The sequence below is a fragment of the Lycium ferocissimum genome, chromosome 5, assembly GCF_029784015.1.
Source record: "Lycium ferocissimum isolate CSIRO_LF1 chromosome 5, AGI_CSIRO_Lferr_CH_V1, whole genome shotgun sequence".
NCBI lineage: Eukaryota > Viridiplantae > Streptophyta > Magnoliopsida > Solanales > Solanaceae > Lycium > Lycium ferocissimum.
Genome location: NC_081346.1, coordinates 69,543,898 through 69,567,090, shown reverse-complemented (window position 1 = coordinate 69,567,090; position 23,193 = coordinate 69,543,898). Strand labels below are relative to the sequence as shown.

The 23,193-nt window shown below is 34.8% G+C and overlaps 4 protein-coding genes across 4 annotated transcripts; 1 reads left to right on the top strand and 3 right to left on the bottom strand.

Moving 5' to 3' along the window:
- Window positions 1-2,344: 2,344 nt before the first annotated feature.
- LOC132058511 (G-type lectin S-receptor-like serine/threonine-protein kinase B120) lies at window positions 2,345-4,946 on the bottom strand. Its single transcript, XM_059450990.1, has 7 exons — window positions 4,588-4,946; window positions 4,180-4,284; window positions 3,892-4,082; window positions 3,565-3,775; window positions 3,248-3,491; window positions 3,019-3,172; window positions 2,345-2,752 (listed from the first exon to the last, which is right to left on the bottom strand). The coding sequence occupies exons 1-7, from the start codon at window positions 4,739-4,741 to the stop codon at window positions 2,456-2,458; spliced, it is 1,356 nt and encodes a 451-aa protein (XP_059306973.1). The 5' UTR covers window positions 4,742-4,946; the 3' UTR covers window positions 2,345-2,455.
- Window positions 4,947-5,045: 99 nt separating this feature from the next.
- On the bottom strand, window positions 5,046-6,124 carry LOC132057986 (putative G-type lectin S-receptor-like serine/threonine-protein kinase At1g61610). Its single transcript, XM_059450560.1, has one exon. The coding sequence runs from the start codon at window positions 5,910-5,912 to the stop codon at window positions 5,046-5,048; it is 867 nt and encodes a 288-aa protein (XP_059306543.1). The 5' UTR covers window positions 5,913-6,124.
- Window positions 6,125-14,521: 8,397 nt separating this feature from the next.
- Window positions 14,522-15,192, bottom strand: LOC132057224 (pathogenesis-related leaf protein 4-like). The gene has a single exon (XM_059449714.1). The coding sequence runs from the start codon at window positions 15,138-15,140 to the stop codon at window positions 14,661-14,663; it is 480 nt and encodes a 159-aa protein (XP_059305697.1). The 5' UTR covers window positions 15,141-15,192; the 3' UTR covers window positions 14,522-14,660.
- A 3,992-nt stretch (window positions 15,193-19,184) lies between these two features.
- LOC132057214 (pentatricopeptide repeat-containing protein At2g37320) lies at window positions 19,185-21,575 on the top strand. The gene has a single exon (XM_059449701.1). It carries the CDS (start codon window positions 19,333-19,335, stop codon window positions 20,839-20,841), a length of 1,509 nt encoding a protein of 502 aa, XP_059305684.1. The 5' UTR covers window positions 19,185-19,332; the 3' UTR covers window positions 20,842-21,575.
- Window positions 21,576-23,193: the final 1,618 nt, after the last annotated feature.

Sequence of the window (23,193 nt, the reverse complement as noted above, 5' to 3'; positions counted from 1 at the left end):
GGCTTAGCTTATAAGTTGCTGTAAACAGTTTTTTTGAGTGTTTGGCTGACCAGTTTATAAGCCATTTTGTGCTTAAAATAAGCCCAAAAACATAAGTTGGCCCGTTTGGCTTAGCTTGAAAAAAACAGTTTATAAGCCGAAAACAGTTTATAAGCCAAAAAAAAAAAAAAAATTGAATTACCCCAACTTTTTTTTTTTTTTGGCTTATAAGCTGGTTTTTTTTAAGCCCATCCAAACACTTCTATATCTATTAGAGTATTTGGACTGAATTAATTTATAAAAAAGTATTTTGAAGTTAGAAGCAAAAATTTGAGAAGTTAGTTTTGAATTTTATATGAATATACATGATTTTTTTTTTATCAATTATATTCATCTCGATTAAATTTATATAAAAAATTATTTGTTTGATCGCACATTCGCTAGTCTCTCTCTCTCTCTCTATATATATATATAAAGCTGGGTAAAAGATGAGTGATGTGGCGCCAAGGATTTCATTTATCTTTTTTTTTTTTTTTAACCTTTTTTCTAATTATAAAATGTCAAAGCTCTAAATTTTTGGTTTTTTTCCCTCTTCCCTTATTTAAGTCTTGATGGAAAGTAGCTAACTAATTAGCTCTATTTAGAGCACTAGGAAAGAAACTGACAGAAGCTTTTAATTATAATAAAAAATCATTAATCATTTGGTAGTGGTTATAGAAATGAAGAGTTAGTGATTTGTGAGTTATCAAGGTGGACTATATCATGCTTATAGGAAAAGGAGAGAAAGCAAGCATAGGGAGGACAGAAATTTCTTGGATGCTAAACTTGCCAATGAATTTAAAAATGATCATCAAATAATTAACAAGCTATTTATGGTAATATTACCTTCTCAGTCTATTTATCTTTTCCCTCCTCCTTTTGTGAGTTTTCTTTAATTGTTACTCAAAGGTTATCACCAGATAATTAACAACCTTTTTGCTGTAATGTTATCTTCAATCTATTTATCTTTTTCCTCCTCCTTTTGTCATTTTCCTTTCATTGTTACTCAAGCTCTCCCCTTCCCCTATAATATTTATTTGTTAAACTAAATTCAAGTATTTCAGTATCTATTTATGTAGACTAAATAAGCCTTTCATATATAAAAATATCAAATTTGAAGGAGTGTGTCACATTATAATACCTCTTAATTTTCTCTAAAGAATTATCTTAGCTTCAAATTTACACACATGTGAGAGCAAAACCTGAAGAAATGTGTCTCACTATAATCATTTGGCGCTTCAACAACAAAAGAAAGAAGAAGAAGAAGAAGAAGAAGAAGAAGAAGAAGAAGAAAAGAACAATTATTTCCACAATAGTTGTTTAAGAGCAAAGGTACCAAAAAAAATTGAAGGAATCTTTGATATTACTATAAATTGAAGCTAAATGGTGTAGGGCTTTTGCAGAAATTGTCAACTAAAAAAGATCTAAGTCATGGTGAAACTGATCTCATTTGGAGTTTAAGTTACATTGCATCATCAATATATATATATATTTTTTTTGTACATTATCAAGTCACTCAATTAATATTCACAGATAAATCTTCTTATAATGTTAGATTTTATACTCTTTAAAGACAGAAATAGAATTACATTCATAATCGTGGAAAGCACGAGAAGATTCACTAGTATTTTAATTAAAAGGGGTTCTTTCTAAAAGCATTATAGTGTTGACTAAAAGTTATGGCGTAATTGAAATGAACTTACGGTGCTTCAAGGTAGTATAACTTTATGAGCTAGGAGAAAACTTGGCAAGAACGTTGTGGATTTAATTATTTAAAATATGTTTCTTTGTGTTTTGAGATTTTAAAAGTTACTAACACAATGTTCTTGCTTTATTTCTTTAGACACGGCTAATAATACCGCTTGGCCAAACTTTCAAAATTAGGTTATTATAAAGAGTGTTTTTAAAAAAAAGTAATTTTAGGGAATAATAGTTTGTGTTTAGCTAATTAATTAAAGAAGACTTTTATCACTACTAGTAGAGTAACAATTTGTGTTTGACCAAACTTTCACAAGTGCTCTTAGGGAGAGACTGGTTATTTCACAACTCAAAAGCATCCCCCCCCCCCCCCCCCCCCCCACCACACACACACACACACAAATCCCTCCCAAGTTTTTTTGTGTCACCGGCTATTTGGTGACTTGTCTCTAAGTGGTATCAGGTAAAAACTTATCGGCACCGGCATCAGGTTACACCAAATCAATTACCGTATAAACAACCAATCAACTCCAGTAAATATCAGTTGGAAGCAGCAAACGACATACATACATCTTGATTGTTCTATCCCTGTGATTCTTGAATGTAAGTATATGAAACTGACATCAAGTGCATTTTTCCCACAAACACAAATGACTAAATTCTAAAGAAATTAGGATGCAAACTTGGACAAGGACAAGAACAGTTATTACATGGAGAGTCCCAAACAGATAGATTAAAGTTAACGTCCTTCAACATTTGAAATAGTAAAAGAGTTTCTGGAGCAAGGTGAAGAACTTGAATCATCAGGGCTTCTGTCTTTGCTGCTATATGCAGGTCGCTTAGGCGAAGGAAGAACTGTGTCACTGCAGAGCATGGAAACAACTGTAGCTGTGTTTGGCCTATAATTTGCTTGTTCTTGCACACAAAGCAAGCCCACAAGGATGCATCTAACAACCTGTGTTGGCGTATCAAGTGAACCAGCCACCTTCGGATCCGGAAACTCCAGTATCTTCCCTTCATTCCATAGTTGCCATGCCTAAATACATTTATGTTTCACTTTAATTAGTTATGTCATGTGAAAATAGTAGGAGATTGTCAGACCTCTCTATGACAACGTCATTTGTCCTGATATTTTTTGGCTGTTATAGTGAAATGCTTTTATAAAGAACATATAATATAACATGAAAGATGGTTTCCAAAGAGAACTTGGCCGTTATAAGTGAAATGTTGTGATAGAGGACGGTTGTTATAGAGAGGTCTGACTGTATATGAAAAAATGAGAGAGTTTTTCATTTTTTTTACATGGTCCAGAAGGTTGAGAGGGTCGTCTTTGGAGTGAGAATAGCTGTTGTTTTTTTTACTGCTGATAATCTCTAACAATATGACACCAAAACTGAAGACATCCGACTTTTCGGAGAAAATTCCTTGTATTGCATATTCAGGGGACATGTAACCACTGCATTGGAGTGCACATAAATTGACAATTTAGTTCAGATGAATTTCAATGCTATGACCAATTAATAATACTTACTAGGTACCGGCAATCCTGTTGGTATTTGCTATCGTTTGATTCCCTCCGAAAATCCTAGCCATTCCAAAATCAGAGATTTTGGGATTCATATCTTCGTCTAAGAGAATATTGCTCGTCTTCAGATCTCTGTGAATGATTTTTAGTCGCGAATCACGATGAAGATAAAGAAGCCCTCTAGCTAAACCTTCAATGATGCTATATCGTTGATTCCAACTTAACGCCACCTTATCATTAGATCTTGATCCTGCCAAGCACACAAATTAATTAGAGTACCATCATCCATCAAGAAAACCGTTAAATCTTCTTAATTAGCTCACCGAATATGAAAATGTCTAAGCTTCTGTTGGACATGTATTCATAGATCAGCAACTTTTCCTCCTCATGAATGCAAAATCCTATCAATTTGACTAAGTTTCTGTGTTGAAGTCTGGAAATTAGTGTAACCTCATTCTTGAACTCTTCTATGCCTTGTCCTGAGCTCCTCGAAAGTCTTTTGATAGCAACCTCTTGTCCGTTTGCTAATACCCCCTATTTATGAATCACACATGACTATTCAACTTAATTATAAGCAAATGAGTATAGACTACGTGATATTTGCTGTTTTTTTCTGCTGAAGTTCGATAATTAAAACATACACGTGATACCTTGTAAACAGGTCCAAATCCCCCCTCTCCAAGTTTATTTCGAGTGCAAAAGTTTTTAGTAGCATTTTCTATGCACTTGAAGCTGAAAACGGGTAATTCTGAACTGCTACCTTGAGTAAAGCTGTTAAGAAGCAAATTTGCTGCTGAAGATTGTTTCGAAGCTATGCAAAAAGGGATTAAACTCCCAATGCCTGATAAAGTTTAGTAAAAATTAGAGTCTCTCCAAAAGGTAGCAAAAAGTTGTGGCTCTGAATCGATTAACAACCGAAATGATTGAATGGCTTGTACCTCTTTTTCTGATCTTCAACAAATAAATAGTGCAAACAATAAGAATTAGGCCAACTGTTGCTGAAACGATAATTGCAATACGGGCTCCGATTTGCCTCCTCTTATCTGCATGACAAAAGACAACTCAATTAGTAAAAAAAACTAAAATATGAAGCGTAAATGTGAATCCAACAAAACATGAGGTCTCAAGTTCAGATTCCAGCGGAGGCAAAAAACACTAGGTGATTTTTTCACATCTACGCAGACTTGGTGAGCAAAATTACTCAGTACCTATGCTGGTGAGAGGTAGGAAGTACCCGTTGGAATATAGGCAGGCTACTAACATTAATGTTCATGGAAAAAAAGAAGATAAACCGAATCCAAAATGAATCAAAGTTTCGTTCAAGTAGTAAAGATTGGTGTGTCTACCAAGTTGGGAATGTGCAAGGCGAACGTATAGTTGCTCTCCACCATGGGAGAACTCTTGAAGGTCAATAAGATTTTCCCCCAAATCATGCAGCCTATTCCATCCACATAAGCATATGCCAAACAAGAACAGTTCTTCAAGCAAGAATTTTCGCATTCCATTTTATCCCAAGTAAGTAGGTAATGTGAGAAATCTGGTAGTTTCATCCCTGAAACTGGTAAAAATACATCCCTCTTTCTCTCATCATCATCAGATTTTGGACCAGTGGCCATCTCCTCACACTGGAATTGTGCTCTCCGAATACAACCATTAGTCCAATTCCCCTCGTTCCATTCATCGATAGACTTTGGTTCATAACCATTCAAACATTTGCATACTGGTGAATCATTATTTTTGCAGCTTCCGAAAGTACCGCATGTGTTATACAAGTCACATTGACCTTTAGGTACTACCTGCAACCTTAACCATTTTTTTCTCTTCTGCGTCCCAATCCATCTGAATTATCGCTCCCTGAGGAATCTAAGTATATCAATGTTGGAGCAGAGTAATTGAGTATAGCATAAGAAAAATAAAGTTCCTCCCCTTTATTGTCCGTAAGTAGTTGAAAGCCATTGTGGTAGTCTTTAGTCATGCTAGGCACTCCAATGAAGCTTCTCCGATTCCACTGCCCCGATCTAAAATGCTTCTTTGACGAGCCATTCAAAATAAGTACTTGTACAAGTTCCTGAGGATCCACCAGAGCGGTACTAAAACTTCCCAACGACGGATTTTTATCATCTTTCCAAGATGTGAGAACTATTTGCTCCCCTGTTATAGTATTCATCCCTATCTTCATACGAGGCAAGAGTGTGTCAGATGGATGATTGAAGCTCTCCCATAACGGTACTGATTCGTTCAGCTTGTTCTGATCCAGAAGAACAAGATTCCCCTGAGCAGTAAGCACAGCAATGGTGTTGTTGGATGACGTCGAACTAACTTGTGTAGACCAGACTGGCACATTTTTATCATCCACAAGGACCAAATTGCCATCACTAGCATTAATCATAAGAACTCCATGTGATCCAATTAATGGTCTTTCACGGTTTGCAACCCATGCAACTTTTTCAACTGGTAATCCCTTGTACCATATCCCGACATATCGCCCTTGGGATCCATCAGGACTAAAGAAGCCAAGCTCAAATATACCTCCTGCTGAAACTACAGTTTCACCATCTACAACTTGTTGATTCATTGATATAGTATCTATTGCTAAGCAAATCGGATTTATGATTAAGGGAATTAAAAGGACTATGGTCAACTTTATAGTAGTGCTAGCCATGTAATTCATGATGCTAATGTTCAAAAAACAATACGACGAATTTGTACTACTTTACTTCATTTATCCTCTGTAGCATACACCTGACGTGAATCTGGATTAATCGGTTCAGCGGATTGCAAAGGATGGTTAAACAAAAAAAAAAAAAAAAAACATTCTTTGAAGGATTTGAAGCAAATTACGAAAAGTCAACAGAATTTGAGGCTTGTCTCTTCTATCTTGGATGGGTCATACACCTACTAAAGTATGTGGATACAATATGAATTTATGTCATTCTCAAGAAGTCAGTTTCTTACATCAACAGAAGACTCGAAAATAAAGAAATGTGAAATATTTCCTTGTGAAGTTTCTGATATATTACTAGGTCCAAGGATGTTAGTTACTAAACAGACCAATGTTAATAAATTACTTCTTGTGGGTTTCAGAGGACATGTAAACATCCAGGTGGAAAAGGACATGCTAAATAGTTAATCACAATGATGTTATGTATGGGACTATTTTATGCTTGAAACATGATCATAACTTCACAAGTCTTAACACCAGAAAGTCAAACTCTTCAATGAGTATGTGATGTTTTGACGATGATAAATAAAATGTCTAATTTGAAAGACCACTTAGTTCCCTTACGAGGTCGTTTGGTAGCTAGCTGGTCTGGAGGTGAGCTATGCAGGTATTAAATCCTACATAAGTAATATTATGCTTGGTAGCTGGTTAGGATGTGAGTTATTAATTTATAAAAGCAATACGGTGTTTTATAACTCGCATAACAAAAACATGTACAAGTTATGAGGGAGTTAGCCTACGTATTATTTTATGCAAAATAGAAAGCGGGAGAAGATCTTTGTATTTGTGTATGCCTTTCATATAAACAGCCATGTAATTTGTCTGCCTCAGAAATCCTCATAGAAGGAACCCCCAAACTAACATGAACTCTTCAAAGACTATGAGAATTATTCACTTTTTTCATAATTCTTTTTATTTTATTTCAAAATCAATACTGTTTGGTTATAAAATTTTGAAATCCAATTTCTCCAAACTTGTTTTCTCTCCATCTTCATAAATTCCAAGTAAAATGCTCCCTTCTCTCCTTTGCAAAAAGTATAACGAGATATAACTCCATCTTTAATTTCAAGAAAGGGTTAAATGACAGAATATCTTCATGATGATTTTTATTTATTGATTGATAATTTATGAAATTTGTCAAGTAAACTTAGGTCCCGTTTGGACATGATTTGAGATCAGATTAATTTGAAGTTAAATCTTTGTCTGGAAGTGTAAATTGAATCTCAAAAAGTTATATTTTTTTCTCATAAACATGAAAACCTTAATTTGTGAAAATTATCTAAACTTTCCCAATTCTTACAATCTTACCAAATGAAAGCTACTCATAGTTCACAAACAAGGTATCGAATATCCCAAGTCACCAAATCACGTATTCTGAGGGTCCTTTTATAATAAGTGTTTGTGATTACATGCTATTATAAAATATAAATTGTCAAATACACATAAATTTACAAAGATTCACTGATCCAATAAATCAACAATAGTAGTAATTAGCTATTCTTTATTATAATCCTCTCATATGAATAATCTCTTCACGTCGAGCATGAGTCTTTCTTTGCAAAATTTAAAATGATGGGTTTTTTTTTGTCAAACATAAAATTACGGATCAAGCTTTACATTTAAAAAATTGAAATCACAACTTGAAATTTGATATCCTACCCTTTTGGAGAATTTGGGATTTGAAATAATAATTTGAACACGAAGTTTTAAAGTTTTGTTCACATTTCATAAAGAAACGCTTATTTCAAATCAAAACTTCAAATTTGAGCCCCAAATCCCACGGCAAACGCCTACTTAGTACCAACTTGTTTGATTTTGGAGCATAAACAATAATTCCCAACGAAAATGCTAAGATCTGTGTAGAAATCATTAAAACTATAATGGTTGAGTGTGATTGACTCTTTCATTCATCAACTGACCCTTATCTAACCTTTTAAGTCAAAATTTTAATTTCTTTCTCCGAAGCATTTGGAGAGGGAAAAAAAAGTTGTACTTCGTTCAATGATGTAAAGATATTCGCGGATTTTTGTCAATTTCACGATCGATTATGTTACTATTTGGACAGTCAAAGGATTTTTTTTTTTTACCATAATTTTTTCAAATACTTTCATAAATATGTTCAATTGTTAACTTCTGTGACTTATAGTACTTCTTATGTAGTTTTTAAATATCTAATTTTTATTTCAAAAAAAATTAAAGATTCTATGTTCGAATTCACACTAATAAGCTTGACCCTTGTAATCCCAATCAAAACAATCTTTTTGGGATGAAGGGAGTAATAATTAAGTGTAAAGCTTAAAAGATACTTGTACTTTTGTGAAGCAAAGATAAGAACTTTGACTCAATTCACTTTAGTTGTTCCACTCCTTCATTTTGTTTTGAAAAAATTTGGGTAAGAAAAGAAATTTCTGAAGGAAAAAGCATAATTGCACTGTTTCCAATTCCGTTAAATAGAAAGAAACATTTACGTATAGATTTACCCAATTCACAATTTTATGCAAACGTGAAAGCTAATTAATCTTTTCAGAGATGAGAGGTACAAGGGGTAGGCCTCATTTGTTTTCATTAAATAAGACGTCTGAATCTGAATATGCATCTGAATGATTAAGACTAAATTGTTAATTGTTTGTTTTTTAATATCTGAATGCGCATACTTTATTTATTTCAGAATATAATAAATATACAATTCAAATAAAAAAGTAATTATATATTAAAAAATATTTAAAATTTACTAAAATTAAATTATTATTTGATAAAGAAACTAAAACATTTATGTTTGATAGTGATGGTGAAGATGATGTGGAGCGGTGGTGGTGATGATGGTTGGTGTTAGTGCCTAGTAATGGTGGTAATGATAGTTGTGATAGTCGAGGTGGTTGGTGGTTGGCGACAGTAGTGGTGGTTGACAACGGTAGTGGTGGTTGTGATGGCAAATGTGATTAGTGGTGGTGGCTGGTGATTGTGGATGGAGAGGTGGTGAAAATTATCCAACACTAAAATACCTCTTAATAATATTAAAACTTTGTTCAAGATCTTAATATTTAAGACCTATACAAACCAAATAAGTACTTAAATCTTAATATAAATAAATACACTTAATAAATTGATGTCTGAACCATTAAGATTCAGGCATTGAGGGCAAACAACTGAGGCCTGTACAGTTAAAAGTCCACACTGATGCACACATTTCCACCAACACAAGCAAATTGTAAACATATCCCTAAAAATTAAAGCAAAATCACATCCTATTTTGCTTCCCAAGAGAACAATGGCCATAGATTACTGACGGTGTGGACCTTCTCCAAAAATAAAAAAAGGATTACTGAAGTTGTGGAGTTATCTACAGCTCCTACATTTGTTAACCACGTGAGTTGCTTAAATCTGCTCAAGCTATGGCCATTTTTCCTAGTGTTGATATAGTGCAGCATGAAAAGAGCCCAAGAATTACAAGGGATTTAGCAAATATTTTGGAGGCTATGGATAATGATTTCACTGTTGTACAAAGAAGTAGAACTAATTTTAAGTCCTTACTGGGAATAAAATTAATTCTCTTCCCATAGTGATTCCATGTAAAAATAGTTTTGAAGCCTTGGCTGATTCACAATACTTTAATATAGGGAAAGAATGAAGCATCTGGGAGTGGTAAGTTAGTAATGCAACTACTGGGAACGATCCGAATGGTAGTTCAACTGTAAACAGAACTATACAGTTGGTTACTTCCAATGAGTCAGTTCAAGAAATTCCATCTCAAACTAGTGAAAAAATCATTTACAGAAACCTGGAAGGCGTTACGACTTCACTATTGATGGGAAAAGCTGTAGTTGTTCCAACTCAAGATCTTTCAACTAACATGGTGGAATCAAATAAAGGGCAGCAATGTGAAAGCAAGTGAACTCGACGGGGTAATATGGTGAGGAGCATGATGATACAAATGTTGCAAGTGACAGTGAAGCATCAAACAACAATAGAAATAACCACCTAGAGGAGGTCGACACTGGAAATAATGAGCATAGTTTGTGAGGGGGGTCCAATCTCCAGGTGGAAAAGTACATGTCCAAACTAGTGAAAATTAACTTAAATCCAATTTTTTAGGAGCGCAGTACACTTAATCTGCACGCTGATGAATTCGTACCTGGTTGATGCAAGCCAATTACTTCTAATTCACCTGTTTAAGTTACAGTTAATGCTGGTATAGAAAGTGTTCAACAGATTGAAGATGTCTCAACTCTCAAGTGCACAAAAGAACAAGGTTCAGATTTTGGTTCCAGAAATTCAACAAGACTTTGAAGAAGCTATGGTTCAAAACTATATTTCCTCCGTCCCAATTTATGTGACACCATTTGACTAGGCACGGAGTGTAAGAAAAAAAGGAAGACTTCTGAAATTTGTGATCCAAAAATGCCTTATATACTTGTGTGGTTGTAAATCATCTCATAAAGTAAAATTGTTTCTAAATATAGAAAGGTGACATTCTTTTTGGGACAGACTACAAAAAAAAGTGTGTCACATAAATTGGGACAGACTAAAAGGAAAGTGTACCACAAATTGGGACAGACTAAAAAGAAAAGTGTGCCACATAAATTGGGACAGAGGGAGAACAAAGAAGCATAGTCAGCAACATCAGGTACAAAGAATAATGTTCCTATTGTGGGTTCATTGTTAAGAGAATCTGATAATAATGGTCTGTTCTTTATTAACACTAGTAAGCAAATACAAGATACTTGATGTAGCAATTTACCTCAAGGTAACATCAGTAATACAAACAGAGAAAATAGAAGCTATTGGCTATGTAGAACTGTAACCAAGTAGTTAAGAAGTGTAGCAACAAACAGATGAAGCTTAGTTGCCAATTGTGGGAACTTTTCGCTCAAAATTGAACTCAAACCAGTTCAATAATTCTCACAGCAATCATACTATTCCCAGTCCAAGACTTAACAACTGGACAAAAATGAAGTAACCTTGCAGATTTAAGTTAAAACGGGATAGAACTATTGCTTTAAACTGCGCAAACACAACCGGAAACAACACCAAATAAGAATCACTTCAGATTTTCACTCCAAAATAAAATCTGATTCATCAAACCTCAACAGCAGTTTAATCCAATTGCAAGACATTTCAGAAAAACCAAAACAAGTTCTTTATCATAAGCAATTGCACAGGAACTGGTAACAAAGTAATGACCTTTTAGTGCAGAAATGAAGCTTTCCAAATTGTTCAAACTGATGCAATAACCTCCAAAATTTAAACAAGACTAAGTTTCCAGTTACTGTTCGGTTGTGCCTTCAATTCACAATGAATTCGATCCCAAAATTATTAGTGGTCAGCTTCTAACAATTTAGCAACTCAGCAACACAACCCAACTTCAAATGCAGCAATTACTGTCACAGGATTTCAGCACTCAAACTACTCAATTCCAATCAATTACAATTTCAGGTTCAAGTTAACCTTTTAAGAATCAAACACAAGGTCAGGAAATTACAGCAGCAAGTTGAACCAACTTAGTAATTGAGGATTCAAGTTTCAGCTTTACACAACTTTCAGTTCTTGTTCAATGGTTCTCAGTCACTAGCAAGCCAAAGACTATAGAATTTCAACTTAACCAAAAAAAAAAAAAAAAAAAAAAGTCCCTTAATATGGATTGCCCAAAACGGGCAACCTTTATCAAAGAGTAACTTCAGTCCTGAATTTTTACCTATTAGAAAATACCAACATTTACAAACATCAAAGTTAGCCTTCTCTTCATGTTTATACATTTCTCATTACATACCATAGAACTTCAACCTTACCATGATGTGCCTCCAGTCTTAGGATACTTAACATGGAGCGAAGGGAGCATCAACCATTCATATTGTAGTGTAGTCGAGGCTGAGGTAAGCACAATTATAAGCTGATTTAGCTAAAGGACATCCTGCGCTAATATACAAGCGCAAAATAAGCTGTAGGAGGCAAAGAAGGATTTAAAAGTGGACCAAAATGCTCAGGCTATTTAAGTGTTTTGCTACATATAAACCTCATCTGCTATATATTTGATAAGTAAACATATTTCAGGAACAAAAAGATAAACAGGTCGACAAGATCACCATACAAAGTTACATACAAGGTACCGAATCCTCAGTGAGGAGGGTAAAATACAACAACAATAACATTCCCAGCATAATCCCACAAGTGGGGTCTGGGGAGGGTAAGATGTCCGCAGACCTTACCCCTCAGCTAAAGAAGGGTAAAATACATGGTACAGAATGTTCCTTATACAACAAAACATATACTAGTACTAGATAAACAAATGATTTAGTTTTTAACATGGCCTGAACCATCCTCCTCAACAGCCACATTAACCATCTTTTCATACCTGAAATCTCTCTTTGGTAGGATTACAACCTCTGTATTATTAATACTAAATATGACCCATAAAAACAACCCAACTAAGGAAGCCAGTGCTAAACATCCTGTCACAAAATCAAGCAAGACGGAAAAAGACGAAATCTTTTTTTCGGTTCGCCATCTTATTTGGATCCACAGGTTGAGAATGTAACCACTTTGGAACACTCCTCACACTAAACTTCCATGAATAAACACTAGTACCTTCTAATGAACTTCCATTAGATGTTAATCCCACCAAGACTTGTTGTCCTTTCCACATATTACCCAAATCAACATTATAAACTAACAATGGACCATATGGCCTAGTACCACCTAATTCACTTACCCTTACCTCTAATCTCTTTGAAGTACAATCATAATCAACCCAAGATTGCAACTTTTTGCCACTACTATTCAACCCCAAGTTCTTGTTTCTTGAAACAAGACTTCCCACATTCACAACAACATGATTGGTAAAAGTATCAAGATCAACATCAAGAAAACCCCATTTTCTTGGAACAATTACCAAGGATAGATCATCACCATTGGAGAATGAGAAGTCAGTGGAAAAAGAAGTGGAATCAAGAAAAGTGAAGGGTATTTTCTGGAAGAGAAATCCAGTACTAGGAGAAGACTTTGATGGATCAGTGAGCTGCACAAATGAACCATTTTTAGTAATCTTGGCATCACCAATAAGGCCAAGATTTGGATCAAAGTGGGAAAAACTGAGTTCAATGGAAAATGGGAGCAAAGTTAAGAGGAGAAGAAGAGCAAGATTATGCAGCATTGTGCCAAATTTGAGAGTATTTGGTTAGTCTAGGGTTTGATGGTGAAAGGTAAAGTATCAATTGCAGTGTTGTGATTTGTTAGAGAAAATGACAGTAATGGTCCTATATGTTTGTGGGTAAGTTCAAAATAGTTTCTTATGTATGTACTTAAGAATTTTGGTTCTTTAAGGATGTGTTTAGTATGGAGATTATTGGAAAACATGTGATCTCTCACTTATTTTCTAGTGTTTAGTAAGTAAGAAGAAAATATTATTCTAAGAACATTTATATGTAATCTAACAAGACATTATGAGGCATGTGATCGGGATCACGGGTTCGAGTCATAAAACGAAACTTAGCCTTTCTTGCGAAAATATAGCTGTAAGATTGCGTATAATAGATCCTTGTGATCCGATTCTTTTTTGGACCCAACGCATAGTAAAAGCTTAATGCACCGGACTGCCTAGCAAAATACCATGAGGGTAGGATGGGGCAGGAAGTGGGTGTTCAATGGTTTGGGGGGTTTGGATAGTCAAAAGGAGGGGTGGCGCGTTAGGTGGGCGGGGAGGAGACATTGAACTTGAATGTCGCTTATGAAACTTATTTTTTTTATTTTCATTAGCGAAGTCATTTTTTTCATTTTTAAGAAACTTATTTTTCTAAAAAAAAAAAAAAAAAATCAAAATATTTTGACCAATCAAACATGAAAAATTTGATGTTTTTCTCCATACCAAACACCCCTAAGTTTGGACAAAAGTTTCATAGCTCCTGTGGGGCCTAACTCTGGACTCATAAGCCAGGCTATACGCCCACTTAGTTCTTTTATCAAAATTGTCCCATTTGGAGTGCGAAATTTTCTTTGGAGTTAATAAATCTGTTGATTAAAATCTTCACAATTGACTCATGGGACCGCCCTTAGGTATCTAATTTAAACTGATGTACTGTATATGCTTTACTTCCTATGTTCTAATTTTTGTGTCAGCAATATCATTTGAGGAATCAAAGTGATTTTTCTTTGACCACACTTATCTTAAATAATTTTTCAATATTTCGAATTTTATTAATTATTACATGATTCATAATAATGTTATTTCATTTTTTAAAACTAAAGAATCTATATCTGACTTCACAAGAAAATTTATGTACTTTGAGTAGCATACTTCAAATCTCGCCACGTAAAGTTGAGTGGAGGGAATAATTAGTTCACTGACATTTATTACGTACAATTTTACCCAACCAGTCCTTCTTGAGTCATGTAACACGAATATCATATTTTGATCTTGTTGAGAAAAGAGAAAAATTTTGAAAGTAAAATAGGGAAAACTTTAGTATTCATGTTTTATGGGAACAAGAAGCTACGGTTCTTAATTATAAACTTAAGCGTACTATACCATGAAAATATGATTCATGGAATTATTCATACGAGCAATATCAAAGGGAAATAGTACTAATCATAGGCGCCCATTTAATCCCTTAAACATCTAAGATAGGAGTCTATCTAACCCCTTGACATCTAAGATGGGAATTTTATTAGGTACTAATAGCAACATGTAATAAGTAAAACACACTTTTAGTAAGGACGTTCTCCGACATAGTTGCCTACAGGATCATAGTTGCAAGAAATGAACCACCACCCATTGTTGCAACGAGCCCGCCCACAACCTAGTCTGACTGATTTGCGCCAGACTACTTGAGTATAATGTCCACACTGTTTCCCGGCAGCACATGTGTTGGTCCCATAGTTGTAGTCAGCCTTCTCTGCCACCCACAACTCCACGGCCTTCCTCCCCGTGAAGTCGCCGCCGCCCTTGGCAAGGTTCTCCCCTGCACCAGAATGAATCAAGTTGCAATCCCCCCTTCTTGAGTTAGCGTAGTTTTGTGCTTTGGATGCCAAGCCGGCATCCCAAGTCATTGGCCCGACCCCAACTTGGGAACGGGCGTTGTTGTGAACCGCAAGATAGTCTTGGGGTGAATTTTGAGCGTCACAAGAGTGAAATATGGCTAATACCGTGACATAAACGAGTAACAATGGGATGTTGAATGACCACATTGTGTTTTAGGTCTAGTGGAGAGAAAAGAAATCAAGTTATTGTAATTATGAATGTGAGATTAGTAGTGTATATATAAGTAAACTTTGTGGAATTTTGTTTTGCGTGTGTGAAGAAAATTCAAAGGTGATTAGTATAGAGAAAATGTAAAAAATGCTCCCTTATTTTTCTTAGTAGGTTCAAAATAGTCCCTTAAGTATCACCTAAGCAGTTTTTTGGTTCTTTAACTAATTCAGAAATGAGCATTTTTGGTCCTCTAAATTTGTTAAAAGTGAGCACTTTTTGGTCTTGATCAGATATCTATCTTATTCTGGTTGTTAAATTTAATCGAAACTCTAAAAATTGTTAAATTTAAACATTGTGGAATTTTGTTTCGCATGTATGAAGAACATTCAAAAGTGATTAGTATATTGCATGGCGTGTGATTCAGGGAAGTATTATCTATGCTTTAAAGAATAGTCATACTTTAAGTTAGGAAGTTCATTTTCTTCAAAATCATGTTATCAAGATTAGGTTAAACAACACTAATTGAGGAGATAAGTATTTGGACTTCAAATTTAATGGTCCAAAGTTTTTTAGTCTTAGGATAGGTGTGGGGGAGCTAAATGACTTACTGGTTCAAACCCGTGCTGCCATAAAATTTACTCACTTTTTTCTGGAATAATTTTTCACTTTATTTGAAAATATGTATTTGGCCATAAAATTTCCAAATCCAATTTGAAGTTGTATTTCAATTTTGGAAAACAGTTTATAATGTGTTTTCCAAAGCTCACTTTTCACTTTTGAAGTTGTATTTCAAATTTGGAAAGTACATTCAAGCATGAACAATATTCCAAACATATTTTGCAAAAGGTATAACCAAACACAACCCTATCTTAACTTCAACTCTAACTCCATAAATTCCAAATAAAGTTAGAAAAATATTTGGAATCCATGGCCAAACGCCTACTAAGTCATAGGATAGGTGTGATGGATCTAGCTGATAATTCTTTGCTTAGTAATAGTGACTACCATCGCAGCAATTCTAGTCATCGCTTTCTTTTTAACGGGTCACAGACGCAAATTAATTTTTAATAGTCGGGACAATAAGTTCCAAATATAAATGATTAGAGAAAAGAAATTTTTTTATTCACCCACTATTCGGATAGAATAGAATTATTCCATGAGCGAGAGAAGACTTTAACTATTTGTTAGTCACTGAAAGCAATGGCAAAATGAAAACAAACTGATGGACACTTAAACCAGATCAAATAGTTGGTCCTTGCGTAGAAATTAATTGCCTCACATCCAGGCAACTTCGAATGAGAATTAAAGACACAGCGGGAATAGTATACATTTTTGGATTAGCTGAAATTTAAGTAGTTTTTGAGCGTCAAGTGATGTAAAGTGCTTTTTAAGTGTTGAAATTGAATTTATGAATAACTACTTACATGTTTTAGATTAAAAAAATGTTGAAATACAAATAAACAGTTAATGTATTTAGTAAAACATATAATAATAAACATTTTGTTTGTTAAAATAACTTAAATGCCATTAAGTTGTTAACACTAAAATGAGCTTATTATTGCAACATTTTTTATTTAAAATTATCTCATATACAAATTAATACATTACCTTAACTTATAACTTATATAATAATATAAGATTATTTTTAAGACGGATAGTTGGATAGTGATGCACTGCACAAGGAAGATCAGATGTATACTTGCACAATAGCGTACACAGGGTTTTCAGTAAGCGGTGTCAATGTTGATAGAAGAGAGAACAAAATTTTAATTATCACATACTATGTAATATAAGATATGTTCTTGACCCATTGGTTTAGTTTAGTTTTAAGTTAGAAGTGGTCTTGGGTTTAATATTACTTAATGACTTAACCACAATTTTAAGCAAAATATGTTATTTTTTCAAAAGCATGCTTAGGTTGAGGTGTCCGGAGCCTAAAGGGTATAAAAATACACGGTTTTTACCAAAAAGGGGGGTAAAAACTTAATATAAAACATATATCTGGATCGACCCACTATACCCCAAAAATTTTTATATATATAACTAAAAAAAAAAAAAAAAAATTATTGTATAACGTGGATACCCACGTTATACAATTATAACTTGTACAAAAACGTGATCCGAATGAACTCACTCATTCTACCCTAATATTATACAATTAATGCATGTTTGTTTTTTAATAATTAATGAAATCGATGGTACATAAATTCTTTGATTTCCTTTGCTTTTTTTCCTTGTCATAACGTGGATAAAGTACGAAGACGTTGCCTAGAATAAATACGGTTATGTTTTTAATAAAAAAAATTATTGATTTTTTTAATTTTTAAAGCATGATTAACTCAAATAAACATTTTAACACATGAAATAATTAAATGTGTTATATACATGACTAGATAATAAAAATTAAATATAAGTTAAATAAACGTCATTATGTAGTAAATGTTAAATTACATACTAATATTAAAACTAAAGACATGTTATATATTAAAATTATTGTCAACGGTGTTAGATAAAAAACATAAAACCAACAAGCATTAGTATTGATTTGATTCTTGTTGAGTTTATTTGCACGTAGGTACTAATATAGTGTTTGTTTGCACGTACTACACTACACTATATTACCTACGTGCAAACATTCTAATTCCATAACGAAAAATAATATGTTTTTATGTTTTTTTCTTAACTTGTACGACAAAAAACTCTTCCAAGAATATATAAAGAAACATTTATAATTAGTATGTAATTTAACATTTACTATGTAATGACGTTTATTTAACTTATATTTAAAATTTTATATATAACACATTTAATTATTTGCATGTGTTAAAATGTTTATTTGAGTTAAATGCTTTAAAATTAAAAAAATCAATAATTTTTTTTATTAAAAACAAACCAAAAATGATTTAAATCTAGGCAACGTCAAACCAGTATGAAAAAAATATCCACGTTATACGAAGGAGAAAAAAAAGCAAAGGAAATCAAAGAATATTATGTACCATCGTTTGTTTCTCCCACTTCACCCATCCGATATTAAAAAACAAACATGCATTAATTGTATATATAGGGTAGAATTGAGTTCATTCCTTTGGTTTAATTTAGTTGTATAAGTTGGAACGTTATACAATAATTATTATTTTTTTTGTTTTTCGTTGAATATTACTTAAAAAAATGGGGTATATCTCGATCCACGATATACCCGTTTTGGTATATTAATTTTTATTTCTTTGATAAAGACCGTGTATTTTTATACCCTTTAGGCTCCGGACTCTTCGATCAATCCTCCTACCTCGAGGACCAAAATTCAGAGCTAAACCATCTCAGCAAGCAACATCCTTTGTATAGGGGTGTCATTTCGTGTAATATATATTCATGGTTTTAAAATATATATAGCAAAATAATCGAAGACCTTCGCTCAACGACGGTCTACCCGCAGTTTGCTCACACGCAACATTAGCTTAGATAGACCCTGGATCTATCTTTTCGTACGTGTCTTCATTCTTTGCTACGTGCTAAGTTTTACAGGACTTAAATTTCTAGTTGAGCCTTTTGTGGTTTTTACTCAAGTAGGAGAGTTTATTATGGTAGATCAAGTATATCAAGACTGTATGATTTCGGTACACAGTAAACTAACCTGGTCGATCTCATTAAGTTACAGAAGGTTGACTTTGACGTCATAAAGTCCGGACAAGTGCAAAAGGCTAAAGTTATATTTTGTTTTTGGTACAATGGAAAAATAAATTATTCAGAGATCTTAAATCCGTTCCTAAGCAACACTCCTTGAGACCTCTGGGAGAAGAAACTCCATATCCTTAAATACATAACTCTAGAGTATCAAAACCTCTTTATGATTATGACCTTCATTTGTTAGAAAATCGACACACTGATTTGCCTACTCTAAATCTGTCTAACACGGCGTTGTTCGCCTGCAATAAATATCTACCATTTGCATGATATTGTACGTGATAAGTTTGACAATCAATTTATGAGGCACTCCTTCCTACTATGTAAAGTTATATAGTACTATTATATAGTACAAGTATTAATTAAGCATGATAGAAGGATATTTATTTTTTCAACATTATTTTCTAAGGCAATGTTCACTCCTAACGAATAGCGCTTAATTTGATCTTTACATGAATTTACCACAAATCCGTAAAAATTGGCATCATCCTAAAACTTGGTGGAGAAATGAGCAATCTAGTTTTTCGTTATGGTATGAGAAGAAATTTATCACTTCCCTTCCAAATTGTCACCAAGACAAAGAGGACATTTAAAGAGCATAGATTCATTGATATCTTAGCTTCAAAGCCAAATGTTACCAAGAAACACCAAAATTGTCTTCAACTCATTGAGGACTTTATTCAAACAGATTGTAAACAAAATTATAAACACCCATTGGACAAAAAACTATCTTTTTCTGAACAAAATTATAGACACCCATTGAATAAAAAACTGTCATTTTTGAATTCAAATGAAGATTCAATTTCATTGCTTTTTAGGCTTCATACAGAAGGATCTAAAATTGGGGTTAGTTTAGTATCAAATGCTATGAGTTTATGTGCATCAAGAAAAGATTTTAGTATAGGGATTCAAGTTCATTGCTTAGTGATTGTTAATGGGTTTTTATCCAATGTTTATGTTGGTAGTTCTTTGATATCTTTGTATAGTAGTTTTGGAGAAGTGGTGGATGCTTACCAAGTGTTTGATGAAATGTCTGTGAGAAATGTTGTGTCTTGGAGTGCTATGTTAAATGGTTTTGCACAAGAGAATGAGTTGGATATGTGTTTGAAACTGTATAAGGGTATGAAGGGATTGGGGTTGAAACCTAACGAATTCACGTTTTCGAGCTTGTTGAGCGCGTGTATGGGTAACGGGTGTTTTGGTCATGGTAGGAGTATTCACTGCCAAATAATTTGTACGGGTTTTGATTCGTATTTACACGTTCTGAATGCCGTTTTGTCGATGTATTGTAAATGTGGGGAAGTAAAGGATGCTCTTCGCGTTTTTGAAAATGCGAAGAGTAAAGATTTGGTGTCGTGGAACTCGATGATTTGCGGATATGGACAGCAAGGACATGCAATTCAAGCTATTGAACTTTTCGAGGAAATGAAGAAGCAAAAAGTGAGACCTGATTCGATCACTTTCCTTGGAGTGTTATCTTCTTGCCGCCATGCAGGTTTTGTTAAAGAAGGCATGTATTACTTTAATTCAATGGTGGATTATGGTGTGAAGCCAGAGCTAGATCATTATTCATGTATCGTGGATCTTCTTGGACGAGCACGTTTGTTAGAAGAGGCTCGGGAGTTTATCAAGAAGATGCCAATTCAACCAAATGGTGTTATATGGGGTTCCTTGCTTATGTCGTGCAGGCTTCAGGGGAATTTTCGGTTGGGGATTGAGGCTGCAGAGAATAGGCTTGCACTGGAACCGGGTTCCACGTCTACTCACTTGCAGCTGGTAAATTTATACGTGGGGTTAGGATACTGGGATCAGGCAGCTAGAGTGCAGAAGCTGATGAAAGAGAAAGGAATTAAAAGGGATCCTGGTTATAGTTGGATCGAGATAAGTAATCAAGTTTTTCGGTTTACTGCTGAAGACTTATCGATGGGACGTAATAAATCAATTGCTAATTTGGTGGATATTCTGGTGGATCACATGAGAAGCTTTGGTGTAGAAGAAATTGATTTCAGTGAATAGTAATGTAGAGTAGATGTGCAATTTTGCTTTGATATGAGCCAAGATTCTTCTTGACATATATCAGGGATAACCATTTTGACTTTGGACAACAGCACGAGTGCAAATAGATTGTTGAGAAAATGGACCTTGAGCTTAATTCAACTCCAAAAGTTAGCTCATTAGGCGAAGATTGTGGAACAAGGTGACTGGCCCTGGTGGTATTCAAAGTTGGAGGAATGTCTCCGTGTGACCTATAGGTCAGGGTTTGAGCCATGAAAGCAGTCACTAATGGTTGCATTAGGGTAGGTTGTCTACTTCACACCCCTAGGGTGCAGCCCTTCCCCGGACCTTGCTAACGCGGGACGCTTTGTGCACTAGACTGCCTTATTTTTTTTTGGGAGGAATGTGTGAACAGAAATGCAAATCGGCGAGCACTATGTTGTGGGTTTGGCAAATCTGATTGGCGGGCAATGCACTTCTAGTGTTGTTTATCCTTGTAAGGGGACTGCTACAAATGGATGATAAGAATCATGTTCAACGAGCAGTGGCATTTAACATTTTTCTAATCTAGAAAGTTATCAAGTGAGTATTTTGCTGAGACTATTAGGGGATTTCTGAGTAATCTATAAGGATTTGGATTGCTGCTAGATAGCTTGGGCGTAAATCATGAAGCTTTGGCAATTGAACATTAGTCACCATACTAAGAGAAAAGAGTAACAATGGTCTTCATCAAAAAAAAAAAAAAAAAAGAAAGAGAGAGTAACAATGGTTCTAGTGAGATTAACCCAAAAAACTCAGTTCAGAATGAGCATTGTCCAATTGTGTGCTTCGCTTGTTCGTTCGAGCTTTAGTTTTTCTAGAATGTGCCACCGTCGTTCTATGAATTGCGTCATTCATAGCCAACAGGTGGTAAGAAATATGAAACTACTTTGGATGCTGCTTGGATGACTAGTCCATCTACTCAAAACCCCTAACACGATGATATGTGCCTGGATTAAGCATGAAGGTACTATTTATCCCTACAATTCTGTGACTTCTGCAGTCTAAATAGTTTATTGGGAAGTGATAAACAATACTAGCAACTGCAGGCGTTTGTTTTCTCTTCTTGATGGAGAGCCTCTTGTTCTACAGTCAAGAAAAAATCAGCCAGTGGAATAAGAGCTCCCTAAGTACCAGAAGGATCATTATGTTCTTGATGCTACCTTGATATATTTAGTTGGTGGTTTTAGAAGGTTAGCAGGATTCATTGATGAAACTAGTATTACTGCACTAGCTTTGCCTTGAATAAAACAACCTCTTAGATTGTGTGTTACAGTGTGAAATGGAGAAGATTTTGTGATGCTGAATCTGTGGATTGAAAAACAGGAAGGAGAGTACAACTATTTCTTGGCAAAGATGAAGATGATACAATCAAGCTACTGCAGGCTCAGTTTGATCTTCCAGGTCTAGCTTTAATAAAGGCCAGTCACCAAATATGCTCTCCACAAGTCCCATTTCATCCCAGCTATCAGCAGTTGCAGCTTCAGACACTTGCCTCGCATGGTAAATATTATAGTCGTCATCCTTGTGTCCAGCATCCAATTGCCGTAACCACTGATTGCTTATGTAAACAGCCTGTGAATCATCTGCATTATGGCTGCCATACTGAATTACTTCACCTGCAAACAGGTCATCTGATTTCTCAGAGCCGTTTACGTAGCCATCCAATTGCCGTAACCACTGATTGCTTATGTAAACAGCCTGTGAATCATCTGCATTATGGCTGCCATGCTGAATTACTTCACCTGCAAACAGGTCATCTGATTTCTCAGAGCCGTTTACGTAGCCAGGTACAGCATCATCTCCCCAGCCGCCAGCAAAGTAGGATACAAACTCCGCTAGCTAGTTGGACGGAAGTGGCTCTCCATAAGGACCACCATCGCCATAGCTTCTATCATACCAAGTGAGGTAATAAGACTCAAAGGGAAGATCAGACATGAGAATATCACAGAACTCAAGACTGACTGCCACACAATGAAGGGTTTTTGCTTCTGCTCGGAGAAGTGGTGCTATAAAAAAATAAAAAAAAAAACGGCAGTTAGGTGCACAAAGCATCCCGCGTTAGCTGGGTCCAGGGACGGGCCGTCCCCCAAGTTGTGCCATGAATTACCTGAAAAGGAGTAAAAAGAAGGAAGATAATCTGCTGGTGCAGAGAGTATGGTCTTTGGGTCCGATGCTCACCTATCAATTATTTAATATGAAAGTAAAACATGTTTAAATAATGTTGTATGTCAACTACGCCTTAATTCCAAAGTAGTTGGGTCAACTGTATAACATTCTGCTCCTTTCAGGCTATCTTGCCATAGTATTAAGAGAATTCGTTATAATAAGGCT